Source organism: Oryzias melastigma, linkage group LG13, assembly GCF_002922805.2.
Source record: "Oryzias melastigma strain HK-1 linkage group LG13, ASM292280v2, whole genome shotgun sequence".
Classification (NCBI taxonomy): domain Eukaryota; kingdom Metazoa; phylum Chordata; class Actinopteri; order Beloniformes; family Adrianichthyidae; genus Oryzias; species Oryzias melastigma.
In genome coordinates, this window is record NC_050524.1 from 10359702 (window position 1) to 10385292 (window position 25591).

The window sequence follows — 25591 nt, forward strand, 5'->3', positions numbered from 1 at the left end:
TATTTCTAAAACCTTTTAGCTGAGAGCAAGAAAGTCCATTTAAATACAGAAATTAGAGGCGTAACAATGAATCGACTTAATCAATGAATCAATGTATATGCTGACAATCCAATCAGATTAGTAATCGACCTCAAACATTCTAAAATTATTTCAAATACCATTTGGAGTGAAGCACAGTTGGTGTATTTTACTTTAACGTAAAAACAACTATGTTCCATCACAGCAACAAAAAATGATCAAGCCACCATTACAATCCAATGTGTGGAAACACTTTAAATTTAGCAAAGACGTGTGACCGTACAGTGTGGTAGAAAGGTCTAATTATGGTATGCTTGTATTTTGTTGATATGGAAAATAAACAGAACGTATGAGACTAAAATGTGAATGAATTTAGACAGATTTAATTTAAATTTGATTATCTTGCAAGAAATACAAAGAATCTGGAGAACTTAACCTGGACTGTTCAGCTCTAAATCACACCTGTAGTGTTTCCATTACACATTTGTGCAAAACTTTATCCAAATTCTAGAAATGTCGAAAAAACACAATTTCGCAAATATATTGATTCAATTAAATCATAATTATGCAAAAAAACACAAACCAACTCACTCAATAAGTCATTTAAAACATGGTGACGAATGAGAACTATACTTTTATTTTTGTCATGACACTAGCGCTCATCATCATCTATCAAAGGAGACGTCGGCGTCTTATTCAGGCCATAGAGCAGAAGGCGATTGGAGCAGATTTGGGGAAATTGTAGTTGGGGATTTTACAGAGGAGCAATTCTGCATGACATGCTCAACTTTTGACGAGCTGTGTGATGCTGTGGGACCACTTTTGGCGTGGTATCCAGGTGTTGGTCACGTGACTCATTTAATTTGAAAAAAGGGTTTCCATTGTAATTATTGCACAAAGCATCAATTATTAATGCCTCAAAAACCACCTCCTTCGAGTGGAAAACTTCTTTTAAACGTTTTTTTTTTAATTGTCGTGTTTCCATTAGAAAAAATTGCACAATTTCATAGTCAATGGAAACACTGCTATAGATTGAATTCTTGGCTAAAGATGTCCCGGATTGATTTAGATAGAATCAGAATGAACCATAATTGACTACAAATTGTATCACCAATCACATACTATGATATGAATCAAATTGTTGTTAAAATTTATAGCAGAAATGTGGAGTTTCCATGACAAATAGTGGGAAATCAAATTTCCACGACACCTTGGATCCAAGACCACGCCTTCAGTCTACGTAATGTCCGGTCTATCTCTATTAGCACGGCCTACTAACAACTCTCACCTATAAAACAGTTGCTGACATCCCCACAGTTAAAGTGTAATTGGAAACTGAGGGACTTTCTCACAGACCAGATGATTGCTGGCTCTGAAGGTGCAGCAGATGGAGAAGCAGCCAGGTCTCCGTGCTCACCTCTGACCCTTCTTCCTGTTGAAGTGCCAGTTTCTTCAAACTACAAAAGAGTCTTCATATGAGCAGAGTCAATGCACTACATGAAGACAGCAAACAAAGAAGCATTTGTTTGGATAAACCTAAAACTCATCAAGAAATGGAGCAAAAAAATGAACTTTTGTAGAAGTTTTGACTGAAATCGACAATAAGTTTCAACCCAGCATCCGTCATTACAGCTTAGCATGCAGCTTTACACCTGAAAACAGTTACACTATCTGCTACTCGGGCAATTACACGCAGGAGCTGAACGCCGCGGAGTTCACTGATGATTTTCTGCAACGGTGGCTTGGCAAATGGCATTTTATTAAAACCAAAAACCCGTCTGTGTTATGTCAGACTCTTTGTTTCCTGGAGCTGAATTCTTCAACAAGCTTTTCTTTGTTTGAAAACTGCCATCTTGTCCACATCCAGGATGCATTCCTCTGTGTCTTAGAATGGGCTGGTACTTCTAAAGCCTACAGCAAATGACCTGGAAAAGCCCGGCTACCACGGACCACAGACTCCATAAAGACATCTCTGTGATAGGTGAGGAGGAAAACACGGATGGCAAGAAACAAAGACAGAAACTACAAGCCACGTCAAGGGACGAAAACAGAAAATAACAGTCCAAATAGAATAATTAGAAAATATTTGATTATGCATGCTTTAAATTTGCTGTTTAAAAGGGTAAACAAAAATGTTTTACTCAGCAACAATAATCATCTTTGGGAGGAATCATGGCATACATGGAAACACAGTTCCCAGTGGGGTTTATGCTGTCTGTATGACCGATGATAGCTGCTCTCCTCACTGATCCCAGATGGCCTCAGCACTTTTTGTGTGTGACTTTACGTGTGCTCAGCTTTAAAAGTTGGACCTTCCCCTTACCTTGAAGGTTCCACCTCCTACAGAGGAGCCCAAACTGCAAAAGTATGTCCCTTTGTCCTGATGAAATGTCTTTTTAATGACATTTTATGCAGGAAAATGCAGTTTGAAAAAGTCATGTCTTTTTTTTTTTTTAGTTTGAGTCCAAATGTACTAATCAGAAAATAGCATATTAATTAAACATTTGGATTTCCTGATATGTAAATAAGCAAATATCAGTAATAATTGAGAGATAAATGTGTCCAACCAACTTCCTGAGACTTACCTGAGCACACATGGAGAATTCCTAACAGAAATAAAAATCCTATTGAAGTTGCAGACATCATTCAGGGTCTGTCTTTTAAGAAATATTCTTGTATAATCCAGATGATTAAAAAGGCAGTTAAAGCATCCACTCCTTCATGACAAACCAAGAAAAAATAAATATCAAAATCCAGAGTTTGGAAAAATCCCGAATGTTTGTTTGGGAGTCATGAGAAGCTGAAAGAAACTCTGTGGTTAGTTCAGTGACTTCCTTTTGGATGAAGGGGATCAGATGTGAGGAAAACAGACAAAAAGAGTTCCAATGAGTCCTGGATTCTCACACGTGGAGTGTGTTTGGACTAAAAGTGTGAATGTGAGAGCACAGCTTTAGTCTGTCTTTGAATGCATCCCGGCGCTGCGCTCACTGCTCATCCAGGCGAACAGCCTGGAATAATGTAGTCCTTCTGCGCAAAAACGCTCATAAATCCGCAGCTCAGTTTAAGTCCAGACGGAGCGGAGAAGAGCTGCAGCTCCCGGTCACATTATTTCCCTGCCAGAGCACAAACTTCGCCACTTCCTCCTCTCCTTTCTCATCCAGTGACGCCGGGCAGAGATCAGCGCAACTTTTCCATCACTTTCCGTCCCGTTCGCTCCTGCGCTGCAACTCCGACGGCTCCTCTTGCCTCGCGCGCGCGTCGCAGGCGCCGAACCTGACTCAGGCGGGAGGGGGGGAGTCCGGCTTCATACTCACTGCGTTTCATTCAAGGAAAAGCGGAAAGGCTCGTCAATTGCAATGTGGGTTTGTGCCCCCCCCCTTCTCAGAGGACCTGACAACGCTTCCCAACGAGCAGATTTAACCTCTTCGCGCCTGGAGCTGCGCGCACTCCAGTGGCGCAGCCGCTCCGCGCGCGCAGCATGAAACTTGCTAAACTAATGAATATAAATATTTAATTTCAGCAGATGACTTAGTGCAAGTGAAAAACTGCTTGTGAATTCTGTCGACTATACTTTATGATTTGGGTTTTACAATTTCTTAAAGCTTTATTGACAAAAAAAAGTTTGAAAAAATGCAAATAAACATTTTCAGGCAATTTCCTCTCTTATAAACTTCATAAAGTTTGTGATTTTTCCAAACTTTGATTATTTTTGTACTTTATGATGAAAAAGCATGCTTTTCATGTATAAACTAAATGTTGAATTGGGTTTTGTATTGTAGAAAATACTTTAGAAATGCCAAATTTTTGCTTAAAAATGCTCTTTTCTTGCATTTAGGAACAAAGAAAGCATGCTTTTTGACTTTTATCCAACTTAGATTTTAATTTAATCGACTTATATTCAGTATAAATCACAAGATATATAAAAAATACACATTTATAATTGTTTGCACTCTCACAAGCCTTCATTGGAGCTTTATGTTCAATGCAGACAGATTTAGAAAGAGGCGGAGGTTACCAGAGTGAGTGAAAAAAAGAACAGCTGGAAGTGAAATGCAGTCAGTCTCCTCAGCTCTGCTCAAAGCGCTTCTCTCTGCTCCACTTGTTACCAAACAGCGCCCCCCAGCGAGCACTCCCGGAACTCGCCTTGAGCTTTCTCAAGCTGAGCACCAGAATTTCCTTGTATTGTTCACACTAATCATGACAAGATTTTGTCAGGAAATAAAAAATCAAATTAACCATCATCTCTTAAATGAGTTTTTATGACAAATAACAAATTTAGTTAAGGTTATTTATATTTAAGCAATAATTTCTCATCAATTTATGCAAAATGTCATTGCTTAATTTTATAGTATCAGCCTCTAAGCTCTTTGCTTTTGACAAATGCTGCATGACTGACAGAGAGCAGAGAGGCAATGTGCCTGTCAACCATACATTTGTTTTTTTTTCTTTCTTTCTTTCTCCTTCATCCATGTGCATCATGTTGCAACTGTACTCGCTCCGTTCTCACTCCACCCGCATGGGTCTGTTTTTCCTGAAAGCTTTTACAGCCACGGATCAGTAAAGTGGCTGCTCAGCTGAATTCCACCAACCCAACTGTTAGATTTCCTCCGGCAAGCAGCCGGGAGCCATAACACAACAATTATCAGCTCAGTCCACTCTCAGACCCATCAGCGTGCTCGAGTTTATGAAAGGCTGAGTGCCCAAAAGAAAAGCGTTTTAAAAAGTCTGATGTGGCACAGAAAGGAATCGAGAGCAGAAAAATGACTTCACTCAAAACCCACATGGAACTCCTGAGCTTTTCGTGCACTTTTACTCCGATTAAACACGGGATAAAGGAAATGGAAACCAATATTAAAATTATGTTACTGGTCGCCCTGAGACGGACGGGGGACCTGTCCAGGGTGTACCCCGCCTTCGCCCTTCAGTGGCCGGGATAGGCTCCGGCACCCCCGCGACCCCGAAAGGGACACATCGGTCAAGAAAATGGATGGATGTTACTGGTCTTTCCCTTTTTTTAACTCTACATAACCATTCATATCATATTGGATACACAAACTGTTCTTAAAACCCCTTGTATAAAACATTTTCTGCCCTCTAGTTCATCATCATTCCACTAGGGGCAGTAGAAGGTCTTTTTGGCTCATTTCAAAATGGCTGCTTCCATGAAATCTCAAAACACACTTTTGGTGGGAAAAGTTTAGACAAATTGTGAGAATATCTCCTCTTTTGATATTCATTTTTTTAAACAACTACTTGCTGTATTGAAAGAATGAAACATTTGTTGATAATTAATTCTTTATAACATATTTTACATTGAGTTAAACTTGTGTATCAAATTTGAGACAGTGGGTAAATAAGGTGTTTTTTTTTTCCTGAACACTTACATCAATATTTTTTGCATCTTAAACTAAGGGTGTATTCAGATTTGACACATTTGGTTCACTTAACATGAATGAGAGTTTGTTTCCTTCAATAAAACAGAACAAATTTGCTCTCTGAATTCCCCCTATTGGACCAATCGGACTGAGCTTTCTCAGACTGAATATGCTCCATGCTCGGAGCGAAACAACTGGACCAAGTGACCACCGTACCCGAGCATTATGGGATGTAAATAGAGTTGAAAGAAAGCAACCATAAGCCGCAGACAAACACAGAGCAACAATGACACAAACCAAGTCATGGATAAACATTGCTTCTCACACTATTTTCCTGACAATCATAAACATTATCAGCGTAAACTCTTAGAAATCACCTCCTCAGTAACCGCCTTGCACCATGCGTCCGCCACACAAGAATAGCAGTAAAAAGTATATCTGACGTTGATACAGACGTTCAGAAATGATCAGCGAAATACAAGTTTCAATCAGTGAAATATCCTGACAAGGATTTCAAAGCGAAACACTTCCATTAATCCCTTGATCATTGCTTGATTCCTGGCCAATGACTGAAGAGATCTCCAGTCACATGCTTTTGTTAACAAGCTTTGGTTTGAAACAGAAATGTCCGGTAGTCGGCAGTCTGAATATAGACCAAATGCAAGGTTAAGGACTCAATCTCAGTCTTAAGATCGCTATAAGCAAAAACTTTCCAAATTTCCAAACACATCATAATTGATACTATCTATATCTCAATAAAAAATACATGTTTTTGTAGATTTCACCAAAGGATTTTAAAATCCGTCTAAAAGTAAAAGAAAATTTGAATTTTCTTTCAATTTTTGTGGGTTATCCTCAAAAGCATTCATTTAGAGCTATATGTCTATACGCTAAATGTCGATGAATGCAAAGACTCAACTCCACAAACATAGCCACTCCATCCTGCTTTTCCCTCTGTGACCTTTATCAGCAAGCCGGAGCAGGAGATGTGACTTCATGTCAAACTGTCGCAGCAGCAGAGGTAACGGCGAGCTTTCAACACCACAAAACAGCTTCCAAGAACTCGCGACGTACAAAAGAGTGAAATATCTCCCTGACTGCTGCCACATCGGGATGAATGTAGTTTTGGTTGACCTGTATATCAAAACTTTTGTACTTACTTTGGAACACATGGTCACATTTGTGAGGGTGTCTCAACAAGTGGTGGTTTCGGTGAAGATTATGAAGCAGCTGTTTGCACCAGTGGGACTTCACTGAGCCGGACAGGCGATGGGACCTGTGTGAGACTCCCGGCATGACCGAAAATGCAAAGAGGGTCACCAAAAAACACGCAGTCCGCATGGTGACGTTTGTGACTCAGAAGAAAAAAGTAAAGTGAAAAATCGACATCAAAGTCCATTGGTCATAAGTGGGAAATCAATTAAAAAAATATATGAGAAAAATTGCTCTCCCCACAAGTTCTCCTTTCTGCTTCCTTCTCCCAAATGTCCGAGGCACCCCCTGCTTGGCCATCCTTCTAAATCCAGAGACAATGTTTTCCTCTGTACCAAACATGCCTGGAGAAGCTCATTCCCCACTCCATCTCAGCATCCAATCGCTCCTATCTTTATTCTTTTCCTGTTAAATCTCTTTTTAATATTCAAAGAGGACATTCTGTCTTTTCTTGCCATGTTTCTGTGTGTGGAGAAGGATGGGGGGTTCCTCTATAGACAGCATGCTGGGCCTCTTTTCAGATGTTTTGGCCTCCTCACAAAACCTTAAGCCCCCTCAATACGGAGGCGATAGGGTGACGGTGAGGTTGGGGTAAGCTGAAGGCGCCCACATACCCTTCTCCTCGCCTAAGACTGTTTCACGCCTTTCACAATGAGTTCTCTAAGAAAGATAGCATGAAACAAAACATTTCCCCTTGAAAGGATGCAGCCCATTCAACCATAAACACAAACCTTCTGTTACAGTAGACAGACGAGTATGATTATAATCTGTAAATGAGTGATGCGTTTGGGATGTCAGCTTCCACAGGTGGAAGATTGAATACCAGAATATTGGTGGAGTTGCAGTTGGAGTCACCTTGGAAGGAAAGAGGGAGAGGATGTTTGTGCTGGCTTTCCCAGACACTTTAGCTGAACGGTTTTCATTCACGACAACCTTTTATCATTCATGTCCTGTCCTTGACGGGCTTTCATTGTAATTATTCATTGTGCTTCCTTAGAAAGGAGCATTTTACATTTATGGTCTTTTGTGAGTTTGCAAGAAAAAAGCATCACATTATAGAAGTGTTTTGAAAGCAGGATGCTGTCAAAAAGACAAAACAGAGAAAATGCTTCAAAGTGCAATATAAAGCCCTTTTCTGTTGACAAATTAGCAATTTGCCGATGATCTGAGAAAAGGATTCCTTGAACTGTGTCTGTTTTAGGGGCGTGACCTAGCCACAGGAAGTTCATCACAAATCCGAGGTAGTAATTATCCTGTGAAAAGCAAAGTGGAAGCTAACTGTAAACAGTCTGACTGCATTTAGCCTGTAAACGTAAAAGAACACAAACAGAACACCTTTGATTAACAGTACCAGATTATCTTCTTAATAACCAAAGTAGGGCCTGGAGGGAATCCCATTGTACCCGTTAACCATCTATCCTCATCTCGTTGACTGGCAGTAAGTGATGACCACATTAGAAAGCACCAATATAGCACTAAGCTAGCATCTCCAACGTGTTCCTCTTTACGGCAGTGTTCATCTTAGCCACCCGCAATCTTCTTTTAACAACATTAAATTCCTGTTATACATGATGTACCAGAAGTAAAAGCTTCTAGATGACCTCCATTGTTGGTTCTTTTCTAGTCATCTTTCTACAATGACACGCTAGCGGTCTACACTACACAGAGCGTGAAAACAAACCGCTAAGAGGGAGCGAGGCTTAACAGATTGGAAATGCTCGCTAGACTTAACTGGACCGTACCGTACTGCTCCTTACAGTACAGGACTGTACTAGATACTACCTTCATCAGTTTGTAGTCACGTTCGAATCTATAATTCCAATATCTAGTTCTCTAGAAACTTCCCCGAAGTCTCTGCAACAAATCCTTATCTCGAACTACTAAAAAACTACATAGTGCACGACTATTTAGTGTCCTGGATTTCAAAAACTATTTAGACACTATGATCATTACTTTTTTTTTTTTTTTTTTTAAACAGCACATAAGATGTCATCAATTACACAAAGTAAAAAAAACTATTAATTATAAGCATTTTACGAAGACTATTTATTAATCTATTGAGCTCTGATGACAAAAATGTGGATGGTTTATTATAAAATATAAGTCAAACGCAATGCATTATGGTCTATATTCACCAATCTAGTGAGCATCAATCAATGCATGCTGGTTTTTCGCTTCTGGGAAATTTCTAAGACACTCGGATTTTGGAATTATAGATTGAGACAGTTCTTCAAAATGGCGAACATACTATAGACCATCCATTGGGAAACATAGACCATAATGCATCACATTTGTATGATTTTCATAAAAAAAAAAAAAAAAAACAGTTTATCCTTTATAAATTACCCAAGTTTTCATTTTCAGAAGACAGTGGATTGATAAATCGTCTTTGTAAAATGTTGGATTTATTAGGTTTTTATTTTGGGAAATCTGTGACGTCATAGAAAAAGAAAAAAAAAGAGAATGGTGTCTGGATTACTTTTAAAATCCAGATATAGTCCTGCAATATATAGTTTGTTAGAAGTTATGGAGTAGGGAGGGAATTTGGACACATGCAGCCTAAAAACTAAAAATAAGCAGAAAAGCAATGAGCTATCTCAAGAATCATTTTAAAAATGTCACATCAGAAATGAATAAATCTTTGAGTTACACTGACACCACTGGTTCATACACTATTTGAAAGTTGAACAAAAGTTTTGTGGATCAATCTAACATACTGTACCTAACTCCATTGAAACATTAATAGACACACATGATTTTTTTTTACATAAAAAAAAATCAAATTTTTATATATTTATAACTATGGAGTATATTTAATCAGTTTTATGGCTCCTTCTGTTGTAGATTAGACTGGAGAATGTATTAGTCTGCGCTCCACATTACATGCACACTCACATGATACAATAGGAGCAAAATATCTTTAAAAATCTTGATATTGACTGGCGTTCATGCGTGGGCATCACATTTTGGGTTCTATTTCCACAGTAGTTAATTCTGACTACCTGAGGCCCTGTGACTGTGAGGGTTAGGTCAGGTCTATAGAGGTTCAAAATCTATTTTGAGGCTTGAGTAAAACTTAAAAAGAAACAACAATAAAATTAGAAACAGATGAGTTCTTCTTTGACTTTTAAAAAAAGACGATAATGGTAAAGTTTAGGAAGCTGCTTGTGTTTAGGGAATGCCTCCATGCATGACACTGTTGCATGAAATGCAAAAGAGGAGAACAGGGATAAAGGAAGCCAGTATGTTTTTTGGGATGCCTGGAAGAAGTTTGCAAGACAACAATGGATGAGGCGATAAACAGGCTGTTGCTTTTACGCTTGCCTGCGCTCCCTGAATCCTTCTTTCCCAGTGTCTTTTAATGGGCCTCACATTAGCATCTGTTTAGCGTCAGCCTCGATGTGGCCCGCGGAGGCTGATTAAAATCACGTAACATCCTGGCACCGACATCAAAAATGCAGTCAGATGTTGGGATATTTGCAGCAACAGACAATCTGGAAGTTAGCATGGATGTTCTCCAACCTCTGCGGTAAAAGACACGTTTGTTGGTTGCTTCTGTTCAAACGATCCCCCCGAGACGCCGCGCTCCACATGGAGGTACGATTATGTCGGCAGCCACCACTCAACACGAGGATTAACATGCATTATTTCAGTCCTGCAGCCTTCGGGCTTCATGCATGACTGTGCTCATGGAGCATGAAGACAAAGTTGGACAAAATCAGACCAAATTCCTTAAATTGAGAGCAGCTTGCTGAGTGAAAAGCCACGTCCCTTCCAGCATAGAAATGTATGATACAAGCAGCATTGTTAATGGCTAATTATCATTATAAACTCAAAAACTCAATGGGTGAGTGAAAATAGAACTTACTGAAACTATACAAAAACAGGCTTTAGTCAATGTCCTTGCTGGACATCAGCCAGAGACAGATTTGATATATTCAGAATATATATATATCAGAAGATCAGTTGGGAAATCAGGGCTTGATTCCTAGGGAGGGAGAAGAGCAGAATCCTGTGTTGGTCCTAAGGTGAGACCCTTAGGACCAACACAGGTACTGTCTAACGATGTAGCTACAAGGGATCCTCAGTCTGGGTCTCCCTGTGCTGGTCCCCAGCCCGGATAAAATACAAATCAGGAAGGAAAACCAGCATAAAACTCTCTGTCCAACCAATCCTGTGAATCAGTGAAAGCTAATTCACTGCGGCCTATTGGTCAGTATACTGGACATAGATATGCAATTAAGATAATTTGGCTTTATTGAAGTTGTCTGGATGGAATTGGATTATAAAAAACAAAGTTCTAAAATCTAAATCAAAGACGAAAAAAAAAAAAGAAAATTAAAAAAAAAAACCCTTTGTGTGTCTGGAGATACCCAAGTTTGTTTATTTAGCTATTTTGCAACATTACTGGACAGATGAGCTCATGTGATTGGGAGAGGAAGTGGCTGTCAGTATGTTGACTGAAATTCACCAATGATTTTAATTTTGGCTCTAATTATTGCTTTATAAAGTTATTTTATATATCAAAACCGACCCAAACACCAGAAAAGACATAATGTCAACTAGAGCATTTTAGGACAAAAAAAAATAGAATTTTATTGAAATCAAGGTTCCTGACAATGTCAAAAAACCTTGATGGAATAAATTAATTTTAAGTGATTCTTTTTAATGCAATCAAAACTATAATGGGATTATGTCGATCCTAACACAAAATTAAGGTTAAAGTGCCTTATAGTGTGGTGTGCCTTATATAGCCTAGGCTATGATAAAAGTTTGCAAGTTGACTATTGACAGAGCGGCTTAAAATCCACAGCACCCTACAGTGCGAAAAACACTGTAAATCACATTAAATAGCATCTTCATGCATTTAAGTAGCACTATGCATCATTTATTAAACTTTTTTTTTAATTATTATCATTATAACCCATTCTTGGACTGTATTACAAGCCATCCACAGGATGTACTACTCATAAAAAAACTTTATTTTTTAGATTTTCCTTCACCCATTAATGACTGTTTGTGTGAATGTGGTTTAGATTGCAAGAAAAGCCCATTATTTATTTATCTGTACTGTAAATGCATAATCATAAATAAATCTTGGGAGTGCTCTCACAAAAAGAAGATACAAAAGAAACCACATCCACTTCCCCAGAACTGAGAAACCTATTACTCCATTTCCCTACACACCCCCACCCACCCAAGGCCTGAGCATCCAACCCCCACAGAAATCCACTCACTCTGCACTTCAGGACGCTAATGTGGGTCACTTCAAAAATTGATTTGCTCTGTTACTTGTTCTCCTTTCATGCTTTGTTCTATTTTTAGAATTATTTCAATATATTTTAAGAATACATGTCCATCCCAAGTGTTTTATTGTGTGCCTCAAGTCAAAAGCTGCTGAACAACATGTCATTCTACCTTGATTAATGACAATAAAGGTGCTTGATTCTTGAAAGTTGGGTCCAAAATTGGAGCTAAAAAAAGGCCAGCTCATCAATTTCAGCAGTTGCTCAAAGCCTCACGCTATAACCACAGTCAGGAGTTACTGTGATGTTGAAAAAAGAAAAAAAAAATGAAAGCATAAATTGTTCTTTAATGTTTTTTCCAATTCCTGACAGCAAACCCACCAATACGAGACTTTATTCAAATATTTATGCAAAGCATTACTTTCATAGGTTTTCCAGAGGACCAAAAGTAAATATCATTCCTCAATATTTGTAATTTTAGTGGATCCTTGCAGCCAGAATAAGTGATTGATCTCCCTCTGAGGACCACGAGCAGAGAAAAATGCAGAAGCCAAAGCTTATGCTAGATGTATTATCTGCATCTCAAACAAAAAGCCCTTTTCTTTCCTTTTCCTTCCTCTGTGCCATCGACTGCCAAACCAAACAGACGCCGGGATGAAAGAAATAAATATGGATGATGGGATATGTGGTGCTGCTGGTCCAACGCCCTGCGCCAGAGAGGAGGGAGCAGGTGCTGCTCAGATTTACAGCCCTCCACGCCACGACATTTCCCTCTCACCCACAGACGCTGAGCCCTGCTGAGACACAGTCACACTGTCGCGTCTTCAGATCCCCCTCACAGCAGACTCTTCAGAGACGCCGCCTCTTGATTCTGGCTGAACTTCATGTGCAACATGTCCTCACATGAATCACGTTGTGTGTAATAAAACGAGCAATGATTTCACAGATCATCAAGCCATTAGTCTTGGCTGACAGTTATTACAGTAATTTTAACTGGGAGGGTGGTGAACGGGGTTGCAGCTCTCCTTATGTGCTTGCAGGAAATTATAGCTAATTATCCGAGTATGTAGTGTATAAGCATATTTTTTGATGACTCCATTTTTCACTTAGTCATATGGAGTGGGGAGGAAACTTTAGATCGTTTGAGCACATCAATAAAGATTTGTGTATTAGAGGCTTAAATTATGAGCAAAATTGGACAACAGTCATGTTTCTCCTAATTAACTCCAGCTGATTTACAGTAAGAGTTAGCTGAGCCTGTAAACGTCGTATTTGTGCGCATCGTGGATAGTTGGAACAACAAAACTAAAGACAAGCAACTCAAGGTGTCTTCAAGGTAACTTTTGACTGATTACTTTTGTTTGTTTTAAATCATTAAAAAAGGAATGGAAAGAACAAAATCTGCAGTAAAAGTGTCTTTCATTAGGATAGTATTGTATTTTCCACTCTATAAGGTGCCTAAATACTTTATTTTTTTAATTGACAATGCGCCTTGTAACTTTAAGGCCTTATCGACATGGATAAATTCAGTTTGTTTTTAGTAATGTTGAAACAATATTAAAATATACACAGCACTCCATGTCAAAATGTTTGGTTGATTGTTTTTGTGAATAAGCTAACGCAGCTAATATGACGTAATATCAGAGACAAAGACAAAAGGTCAACCAGAGCATTTTAGAATATAAAATGTCAAATAATGACAAAAGTTTGCGCATATACTATTTATTGACAGAGTGCCTTAAAATCCGGTGCTTTTTATAGTGCGGAAAAGACGGTAAATCAGATTAAATAGCATCTTCATGCAATTGTCAAGCATGTTTTTTTGTTTATTTAGAAAACACACACAATATAAATAGATTATGATTGGGTCATTATATTTGTTATTTTTCTGCAAGGATACACATCCAACTACACAGAGGTTTTGGCAAAGACTATCAATACCAAAGTCTTTTGTCACTATTGAATCAAACCTTTTCCACATTCATAATGCATTAAGCAATTTCTGACTTATTAAATAAGCAACAATTTTAAAGCTTTTTAAAAACTGTTAACAGCAAAATATATTTTTCCAATACCTTTACAGAAAATGAGTTAAGCTCTCAGAGAAAAATAAAGCATTAAGCTCATATTTACTTTTAAACACTTACTTTAAACAGGCCACTAAGAAGAAACATCTCGATAAAAACAAGATCATCACTATAAAGTAGAGCAAACAGCTGAGTCTTAGCAGATGCTTTACACACGATCCTATGTGAAACATTTCATTATTTTTCAGGATTGTATTTATTTATTTATTTATTTATTTCATTTGCCCTAAAAGTGTTAAAGTTGTATAAAAACAATGAATAAATGAAATAAATGTGTGTATTAAAGGAAAATTTTTTTTTGTCATTTGAGTCAATGACATTAAATGGTTTTATAAAATGTTAAAATGTATTTAAAAAAAAGTAAAAATGCATATTTTTGAAAGTACAGATATAGTAAGGAGTTTATAAAAAAATCTGGAAAATTACTTAAATTTTCTTTTTGGATCACTTCATAATTATTACTAAACAATTAAAACAAATTTAAAGTTGAATGTTTTGCTTTTATTTGGTTGTGGGAATTGAACCCTCACATAGTAAATCAGGTTTCCAGATGTGTGTGTGAACACTATCGTATTATATGGTTGTAACAAACAAAACATGCCTTAAGATTTGAATTTGGAGTCACTATTATGAAAGCCTTTTGACCCAATAATTCATGTGGAGTCAAATGAGCCAAAGTCATTCCCTCTTTCAGACGCTGAAGAGTCTGACCCATTTTCATAGAAAAAATACAAGATATTGTTTCACTAGACTATTAAGAATCAAATGAGGCAGTGGAAAATGATTATTAACATTTAATAAACCTCTATCTAATCCCCATTCTAATTAACAGGAGGACACCAAAAATATAAACGTGAATCTTTTAAGTCAACTCTTACTGAGCTGTCTTTGGGATTTTGACCTCAGGATACTTGCACTGACTCCCATCTCTTATCTTATCACGCTCCAGTGCCTCTTGACCACATTAGTCCACTTGTACCGCTGGAAGGAGAGGCTAATAGACACATTTCTTTGGGCCGAGCTCAGACAAAGCGGGGTAGATTAGGGAGATAAAAGGAGATTGGATGGGGAGTACAAAACCTCTACTGTCCTTTCCAGTACAGTAGCACTGAAGAAGCGGCATGTAGGGCATTAGTACATCATTAGACCTAATTATATCTCCAGTGAATCGCTCCCTGAAGAGTGTCCACGGATCTTCTCTGTTGATGCTAAAGGGTAATATAAGTGGGTGCAGCTGGCTAAATGTTAAGTGCTGACTTTCCTTCCAGCGTCAGAGTTATTAGGGCTCTGAAGCTAAAGAACAGAAATGACTGTCATGGAAATGTGACAATGGTGCTGATGTGACTCTGGGGTAATACATCTGAAAGTGACACTGTCAAGGAAATTGGTTTTCAGAGTGGGGACCGAAGGCCAGATACAGGAGCCCACCAATGATCATATGAGACGGCAAAAGAACAAAGCTCTCAATCTCTCTTGTGGTAAAGCTGTCACTGCCTCAAACCCAGACAGTCTCAACCTGCTCTCTATCAGAAAGGAGAAAACAAGCACTCAGAACATGAAGGCCACCAGTTTAAGACTCTACTTCTCTACGGCCAGAGTCTGGGGTCAAGGATTTATGATCTTCCCATTTGGTAAAAACAAACATCCTCTATTCTAGGAAAGAAGTTTCACCATAATTGCCAGGTTGGCCTCAATACACATTTACAATAAAGGCTCCAAAAATAGAACCCGATAACGCCCATTGTGACTTGTTAGATTTAGGGATCTGTCAATAATCTGATCTGTTCTGTTAAAAAATTTTAGAGAGCAGAGAATTAAAAAAAAATCCACAATTATTTGGTTCACTCTTTCTGCCAATTGACTGGCCAGGGGTTCAAATTGTGCGCTATTCTTCTATAGGATGTTTAAAGCCCTACTCCAATAACCTTTGATCCATCGTGAAAGCATTCCCAGAGGTTTTAAGCGGGAAGTGGGGGCAGAGTTATTTACTCTGTGTCAACTGTCCCACCCACAACTCAAAGGCAAATTTCTAATGAACAGAGTAACTCTGCCCCCACTTCCCATCATCTCTTTGTTTACGCTCTTTCCCCAACCTAGCATTACTGCTGCAATAAAAATGCCGTGCAGTATTGGAGATATCGATCTGTAATGTTTTGAACCAGATGTCAACATGGATCTATTTGTCTATGCATCAAGATTCAGTCATATATTTGTACATAAAGAGAACTGGATTGATTTGAAAAAGAAAAAAAATCAGAAAAAATGTTCTTTATATAAGTCATCCAATATGAGAAAAATACTATGAAAATATGTTAAAAACACAATTTTTATCAGTGTGGGTCTCTAAGTACATTTTTGTAAATTTCCTTGCAGCCAGACTTCACTTGTTTGGTTCACACCAGAATTATCCAATGAAACAAATCCCATTGTGAGTGAAACAGCTCCCTCCAACATGAAGAAATGTGTGCTAACGATTTGCAGAATAAGACACCTCCTTTGTGTATTCCGTGGCTTTATATTTGTGATGTGTTTTTGACGTGTGCATTTCTGGAGTCAACTACAGATGACAACGTGAAAAAGTTCATTTCAATGTCTCTTTTTCCAGAACCCCAAGAAACACAGAAAAACTTCTGAAACAGATATTATTTGTGATTTGAGACAAATGCAATATTACACCAGCTGTCACAGAGGAATAAGGCTGCTGAAGTGATCTTTGAAGCAACGCTTAGGGCTTCAAGTTGAGGCAGAACAACAGAATACATGTCTTCTCGGTGTCTCATATCGCCAAGGGGCAAAAAAAAGTGTAAGAATTTTAGCAAGCCTCTCTAATCCATCATCTTCACTTGGGTCCATCTCATTTATTATGAATGGGAAGATGTGTGCAAAGCTTTTTGATATCGGGAAACAATTTAGAGTTGGCTCACTGTCCGTGTGTTGGGGGGGAGTGCAATAAAAATCCCTATTAATACACTGGAAACTTCCCATCAGCATGTGGTTGATCATAAAATCTACTGTATTAGCCCCGGGTGATTAGCAGACACACATTAGTATTTCACTGTCAGAATCGTGCCCGATGTTTTTTTTTGGTTTTAATATCTCACAGATATTTTGAATATGGTTCAACAACCAACAGACAACAGAGACACGAGTCTCTCTCAGTGACATGGCAGACTAGAAGACAAAATCCCTGATATTTAATCCTAAATGAATGCACCTCCTTCACCACAAAGACTACTAGCATCATATGACAAAGAACTCACAATTAAATATATCCAGAACACAAATGATTATCAGATGAGACACTTTAGAGTGCAGATCCTTTTACAAATCAAGTCAAATTAGCAGCTGTCAAGATTATCCCCATGTTCCAACCAGCCAGTCACGCTCCTCGGAAATGGAGTCTTTGGCAGTCGTCCATTTGGTCCTATCGAGAACCAAACTGAGGTATTAGGGCACATTAGTCTCATTTCCAATTCACTGACCAAGCCAGATCGATTCCCTAATTTTCATGCACAGATGGGATTACATGGCCAGATTAAAGATGGAGCTCCTAGAGTTTTCCATTAGACAGATTCAGCCTGACCAAGGTGAACACAAAGGCAGTGGAGCACAGAGAACTTTTTTTCTCCTTAAGCCTTTGTATCAGCCTGTAAAGTTGATTAAAAGTTGTGATGGCAGCGAACTTCCATCCATTCATTACTTGTACTGGTGCCATTCAGTCACAGGGATTGTTGGATCCTCGCTATCATAGGGTAAAGTCAAGGTACATCCCTGAGGCATTCCTCAATTTAGTTATATCTTTTTAAGAGACTCTATTGCTTCAGAAAAAAGATTGTAAACAAAACCATGTGACTAAATATTTCTTCACTCATTGGCCAGGAATCACAAGGATGGGGCAAATCAATAAGAGGTGGAAATGATGGCAGTCTAGTAGAAGAAGGAACTGACTGACCTGAGAAAACAAAGAACGCTTTATTTTGCTGACAGCTGGTTGATAAACAACTGTATTTTGTCACCACGGATAATATTTTGGACGTGTTGAAACATTTATCACAACAAATGTTAAAAACAACAATGTGTTAACACAAGTTCTCTCAAACCTATCTTGAACCTATTTTAAAACTTGGAAAACTAAATTAAAACTGGTTGGGGACAATCGTGAGAATGCCCTCAAAGCTTGTACCGGTAATTTGGGTAAATTTGAGGTTGATTTTTGCCAAAATTTGGTTGATTATTTATTTCTTACCAGTTTAATTAAGCCTTAGTCACTGCGGCGTTTGAGTTCTGGGCCCAAAGACATTCATAGAGACTTAACCCTTGTGCTATCCTAGGCATGTTAACATTAAAAATGAGGTCATCTGGACCCAACAAAACAGCGAGCTACACTTTCAATAGTTTTTTATCTTCACTGGTGTCCGTGGCAGACATAAAATCCTGTCCACCTTTGTCATGGGAGGGATCACACATTAATATAAGGATGGGGTCATCTGGAGCCCATAAGAGAGTGCATGGAACGCTGGAGTATTGCAGTTCCCGACCACCTTAAGGGACGTTTTAGAAAATAGAACTTACGATTGTTGTGCGTGTGGTTTGTGTACTGTGACGTGTCTGTAAGACTAATTTAAGTTGCCCGCACTCATGACGTACGAGTGAAGCTGTCATACAATGCGCTTACACCCCTCTCTAGTCATTAGAAAAGTGACTGTGCACAAATATTGCATGCATAGGGTGCACAAGGCATAAGAAGGGGTGTAATGACTCATTTCAACAATGATTTGATTCATATCATAATCATATCATACAAACAGGTAAATGAATGGGAAATCCATTCCCACAAATATAACCCATTGATGTTTTTCCACCTAAAAATAGTACAAAATGAGCATTATTAGAACATTACACCACACTGTGAGGCCAAATGTCTTTGCAAAAATCAGTGTTTCCGCACATTAGACTGTAATGATTGAATCATCATTTCTTGCTGCTCTGTGATGGCACTTGGTTGTTTTAATGTTATAGTAAGATAAACCTACCATACATCAGTGCTCACGCTAACTGTGCTGATCGTCCTCATTTCTAACAGTCATGACCCCTTTGGGTCAAAGTTTTCGTGAACAGCATTAACGGGCCTCCTGCAGTCGGCAGGATTTGGGGGAAAGAAAAAAATATAAAAAACATCTACTTTACATTTACTTCGCCCTATGTGTTGTATAAGTGGTTGCTGCTACCTGTCCTACACATTCTCACTCCCAACTCAGTATATATGGACGTTTGGTTTGGGCCCCCTCTAAGTTTTGGGTGTCCCCAACTTGTTGTTTTCTTGATGTGCTGGCTGCTCCCATTAAATCAGGGGTCCCCGGCCCTCGGGATGCGGTTACAGACGTGGCACCGGGTTAGGGTACTGGTTAAAGGTTAGGGTACCGGTCCAGAGTGCGTCCCAGTACTGGTACCCTTTTGCGTCCTGAGGATTGGGGACCCCTGATTAGCGTCTGTGGCCCTTGGACCGGTACCGGTTCACGGCCCGGAGGTTGGGGACCCCTGATTTAATGGGAGCGACAAGCGCGTCTAAAATGGGCCCAAACCATATGTTCATATATATGGAGCTAGGAGTGAGAATGCTTTGACCTGTCCCCTGCAGCATGCCCATAGATGAACATTTTTGCTTCTATGGGCTCATCGATTCGTCGACGACCTTGCCTTTTCTCGCAGCCCATCGGCGTACCCCAAACAAGTTTACCCATTTTTTGTCAGCAGACTGCCTGTATCCACCCATCAGAGCAGTTGTGATTAAGGCTTAAGTGTGATTTGAGGGGAAAACTGTGGCTAAAATATTTTTTCCCCATATATTTGGTTCAAAACTAGCCAAAAGCTATCCCAGTACAACAGGAGACCCAACCTTCACAATGTAGTTCGGAGAGCTTCAGGCAAAAGGCAGAAACAATCAAATATTTTAAGCTATTCAGACCTGCTTCTTATCGATTTGGGATTAAAGAACACGGTCTTGAGCTGAAGAAAAAAAAAAGAAAATTGCGTGAGTTGCCCCAATAAATGCTGTAGGCAGTGAGCTCCACAACTTCTTAGTGAGATAACAGACTCCACTGTGTGCTGCACACACACTGACGCACTCTGCAGCATAAAATCACATCACATCCACTCACAGAATGATGGAAAAGGGTCAATTATCGTCTGACATCAACTGAATACACAATGGTTTGTTTTCAGACCTCCACATTATTAAAATATGCAACATTAAACTACATTAGCGGTAATTACACGAGTTACAAAATCAAGCGAGATTGAAATCTTTAATAGTGCAAATTTGAACTAAAATATTCCTGCGCTAGCTTTTGTTTTGAGCCACAATGTTTAAATGGTCTTGGCCTCTCTGATGAAGGTCACAGCATGACGTTGATGATAACTGTACGGTTATGCTGGGATTTTTTCCACATGTCCAGTAAAACCCAGAGCTGCCGAGTTGCCACACACAGCGAAAGAACCCATGAAGGTTTCTTCTCGGTTAATATGGATTTCCCTTTTTTTTTCCTGTGAGGCTGTGTGAGGTCCAGTAAATCACCTTGGGCGGGAGGTCTCCTTGCTGTGACAACACAGTGTGAACAGGTTTTCCACTTGCTTTGAGGCCAAAAAATCAAGCAAAACACGTGTCATCCCTAATTTGGTCCAGACTTTATTATTCCGTCTGCTTGTGTGTGAATCTGAGCCTCAGTGGAAAACTGTTTACACCTCCTTTGGGTTCCAACAATTTATTCGGTGAGTTTTATTTCTATGGAACCATTCACAGGTAAAATCCGATTATGATATAAATCAAGGAGGTCAAATCAAGAAATTAAATGAAACCTTAGACAACCCGCTGAACTGAAAGGTCTCCTAAATAAACAGGTCTTGACCTGTTAATTAACTGGACTTAGAAGAGTCAGTTCAGGGACTAAAGGAGGACATTCCACACTCAGGATACCACAACCTCTAGAGAAAACGGCCAAAAACCTGCTAAACTGCTAAAAAACCTGCAACAAAATTTTTGAGCACTGACAGGTTTTGACTTGTTGAGTTCAAAGACTGAGCTGAGGAACGGAGGGATAAAAGGTCACTATTGTATCTAGATAAATACTAGTAAACTAGTTTAAAATCGATTTAGTCTTCAAACAGGACAGGTGTGACGGGCCCGTTTGCTTATTCTTGTTCAAAGTCACCCACAGTCGATTCAGATAAAAAAATACTAAAACAGTTCAGTCAAGAAATTTCTTTTTCTGAACATAGATAATGGCCTTCTAGATAATGTTCCAGTTTTCATATTTAAATTATTTAACAGTATGGGCCACCATAAAAAAAAACAAACCTGCATGAAATCTGTGAGAATAAAGTCGTAAAATAAAGAGAAAAAGTCTTCATTTAGTAAAAATAACATTTCGAAATTATGAGAAAAAACTTATAAAGTTGTACAATTGTAAGTAAAAAGTAATAATTTCATAAATTACTAACAAAAATGTAAAACTATGAGGAAAAAATTGTAATTATACAAGAATAAATTTGTACAATTATGAGAAAAAATTGTAATTGCATGAGAATAAACTTGCAATATTATGAGATTTTTTTTTAATTTACAAGAATAAAGTTGAAAAATAATGGGAAAAAGTTGTAATTTTGATGGAATAAAGTTGTACAATTGTATTATGAGATAATAAAGTCATACGATTATGAGAAAAAATCATATTTTATAATATAAATGTTTAAAATTAAGAAAAAGTTGTAATTTTACAAGAATAAGTCACAATATTATGAAAAAAAACAAGATTAAAACGGTTAAATTATGAGAAAGAAACTGTAATTTTATGAGAATAAACTCACAATATTTAAAAAAAAATGTAGGGTACAATAATAAAACGGTACAATTATGAGAAGAAACTTGTAATTTTGCAAAAAATAAAGTGGTAAAATTGATTAAAAAAATGGCTAATAGAGTCAAACAATTTTAACAAAAAATTTTGAATCTTACGATAATAAAGTCGCAATATTATGAGAAAAAATACGAGGGTAAAATTGTGAAATGATGAGAAAAAAATTGATATTTTACGAGAATAAAGTCATACAATTATAAGAAAAAAGTTGTAATTTTATGAGAGTAAACTCAAAACATTCTGAGATTTTTTTTCTAATTTACGAGAATAAAATAATAAAATTATGAGATGAAACTTGCAATTTTGCAAGAATAAAAGTATACAATAATGAGAAAAAAGTTGTGTACTGTTGCCCTAATACTCAATCATATGGTAAAGTACAACTACCCAGTATGCAGATGCTTTCCTATTTGATCATGATGTAAATCTGTACTTTTTATTTTTGTTACTGAATTTCTAAAGTCAAATGGAAGCAGCAGCAGTACCTGTGTAGCCCAAAGAGTTGTCTTCTTCATGTTCAGAGGCTGGAGCTGGAGTTGCTCCTTCGCTGGTTCCATCGTGAGCGACTCCCGTCTCTGTCAACAATAACACCACAGGGACTGAGGAATTGAATGCAACCTTCTCGGTGTCCACATCCACGGTCCACAACTCCTGAGCGAAGCATCCTCTGCACAGGCAGGCGGCAAGCAGACTGTAAAGCATGAGGCTCCATCCATGCAAACCTGCTCCCTGATGTTTGAGCATCAACATGACAAAAAGCTAAAGATCCGGACACTTAATCAAAACGTAATTAAACATTAAAAAACAACGTTTAGCATATGCTTGGATAGGGGTCCCTCAGATGGATGTATTGTTGCGATCTTCAGCTTTTCTTTGGGCTCAGCATGACGCTGTCCTGTGTGAAGCCTAGAAGTGAGTGTTTGTGTTAAACAGAGCCATCGCTGCCATATCAATAGCTTTAAGTAGCTGCACCCCTGTGGGAGCACATGGGCCGGACAGGCGGAGGGAGGGTCCGGACCCGCTGGGCTTGATTGACAATGCCACTCTTTATGCACTGTGCGCACAGTCTTGATGCAAATACAATGATGCACCATTAATTGCTAATCATTTCCTTTGGAGACAGCCCTGTCTTTGTCCCTGATTGACAGGCTGAGGGCCTGCGACGGGCTGCGTGAGGGCGGGACGGTTTGTGGGGGCGCATGAGAGAATAGGGAAGGACTGTGGTGTGCGGCTCACAGAGGAGACAGGAGACCAACTGTGCCCTTATGATAGCTTTGTGTGAAATAAATCAGGACAAAGCCAAGCCCATTCTCTTTGTTGACCGCTGGTGGGGTTAATTTGGGCTGCGTGGTCAGGGTGGGGAGGTGAAGTGAATCTTCACCATCCAGCCCCTTTGGCTGGCTGAGTGGCAGTCTGTCAGAAGTCGTCTTTTTATTTAATTCAATGGCTTCATGTCTGATAAACCCCAGACGGGGTGACAGAATTGTTCACTGGAGAGTACTTTAGATCACCAAAGTGTGAAAAGAAAGCACCCCCCCCCAGCATTGAATAACAGTAAAAATCTATAAAGGGTTTTTGGACACAGAGAACAACAGTGAGCGTGCAGCCGGCTAAACGTAACAGTAAAAAGGCCTCAAGTTCAGTCGGATTCATATCTGAAACTTCTTGCCGACCCTGCAGGAGAGCGCGCTTTGAGTCACACCAGCATACAGATCAGCATGCTATCTCCAAAACATGCAGCAGAAATGAAGCGTGATAACACCCACAACACATGGATGGAGGTCACAGATGAGACATCATGGATGATTCACCGTCTGACAACGATGGCTTGACACCATGTATTTATTTGTGAACCCAACTGTCATTTGTCACTTGGATGGTATACATTTACAACATTGATTTTTTCCTATTCCTAAACACACATCTATATTATTTTAGATATTTCCTGTGAATTTTTCTTTTGTGTGTTGTGAAACTAGCACTCCAATCATCGTTTCATTTATTTTAGAAGCATCCCCAGTGGTCTTTAAATGATGATTATTTAGCCAAAAAGAAAAAAAAACTGTGTTGTTTTTATAATTTCTGTAGAAATTCACTTCTAAATTTTGGCAGGACTGTTACCACAGAGTAAATCCACTCCTACTTCCCATCATCCATCGGTCTACAATTTCTCCTGCTCGCTTACAGCCCCTCACGACCCCCAACCTAACTATACAGGCGCAATGAAGATAGCAAGTAATGTTGGAGATATTCCGGCCATACAGGTTGGAGCCAAATGCCAGCTCAGATGAGGAAAACAAAGTCGTACATGGATCTATTCTATTCGTCTGCAAGTGGATGCAACAGAATGGGACGCAGCAGGGACCTTATAGCTTGCCGTAGTAGCACCAATGTCACAGCTACTATTTTTTTTCCGATGGCATTCTTGCATTGATTTATAGCAGTTTGAATTACAACAAACTTAGAAATTAAGTTTCAATTTCATTTTCTTAAATGTATGTCACTCAGCATGAGAAAAATGTACAAGAACATGTTCAAAACACCAAATATTTCAAACAGTTCAAAACTTTAGTTGCTTTTGATTACTAGAAAAAGTAGCGATTTTTGCCCCTAAAAATAACCTATAAACCTTTTCAAATTTGTACAAGTTTCTTTAAATAAGCTAATAAATAAATAGAAATAATAATATTCTACTATTTGGGTAGGAAAATTTGGTTTAAATGTGTTTTTTTTATTTGAAAAAAAAAAAAAAAATTCCAGTCACTAAGAGATGTTTTTCAGAATTCATTTTTTGGGAAAAAAAATACAGTCACTTAGACTTGTTTTCCTAAACTGAGTTTATTTTGCTAGTGAAAAACTTTCCTAATAAGAATACTACTTTTTTTTGCAAGACAGAAAAAAACATTTTTCTCTTGAAACAAAGGTCTTTTTACTGTCATAAAATGCAGTTTGTTAAAAATGTAAATTTTTTTAAGTCACAGATAACACGATAGTGAAAAAATGAACACAACTTTAAGCTAAATCCTATAATTTTCAGACAAATGCAGCAAATAAGCCTGTCTGTGGCACCACTTAACATCAGTGAACCATCAAACTGAGGCTGTGGATTCCCTGGGCGTGGCACTGTCAAAGGTCCAATTAGGAGCTTTATTAACAGGTGGAGTCCTCAGCTGCCCCGGGGGCAACAGAAGAAAGAAGCAGGACCACAATGTTGCGTTATATTATCTCCTTTTAGCCTGAATGCCACACTCGACACAATGTCCCCCGCTGGTTAATTAGTGTGGCACATGTGCGGAAAACTGACTACTTATTAAAAAACACAAAAGAAGCCTTGCCACTTAGTCGCACCCCTTATTTCTCCGGCCCCCCCGAGTCCTCTGTAAACACGAGAGCGTGTTCTTCCGTCTCCATTATGAGGATTTCTCCAGGAAGTTCCCTGAACACTGAAATGCTGCCCCGAGCACCACAGAGAACAAACACACACATCGCTTTCCCTCATTTAACAAATGTCCCCCACTGGTATGGTCGGGAAGGAGGAACCGCAGAGATTAGCTGCAGTTTGGTCACTGGCATCTCCACTGATGAATGCCGTACTGAGACATTTAGAAGAATGTTTGTGGAGCTTGTTAAAAGAAATAATTCACTTTCCCTCACATAGACTGATCAAAAGACCTAAAGCATTTTTAGTATCAGAATTGTTTTTTTGGACAATTGTTTCACTTATTTTTTATTTGAAATAA

General features: G+C 38.6%; 1 protein-coding gene across 4 annotated transcripts in view; it reads right to left on the bottom strand.

Annotated features, from left to right (window-relative positions):
* Window positions 1–25591, bottom strand: part of robo1 (roundabout, axon guidance receptor, homolog 1 (Drosophila)) — a 280040-nt gene that overhangs the window by 164979 nt on the left and 89470 nt on the right. For 2 of the 4 annotated variants that reach the window (XM_024277075.2, XM_024277073.2), the window contains exon 3: window positions 22337–22426. In XM_024277075.2, the coding sequence (XP_024132843.1) occupies window positions 22337–22426 (90 nt within the window). Of the gene's footprint in view, window positions 1–2603; window positions 3384–6553; window positions 6998–22336; window positions 22427–25591 lie in introns of those variants that run through there. The other 2 variants (XM_024277076.2, XM_024277077.2) reach the window with 2 other exon arrangements.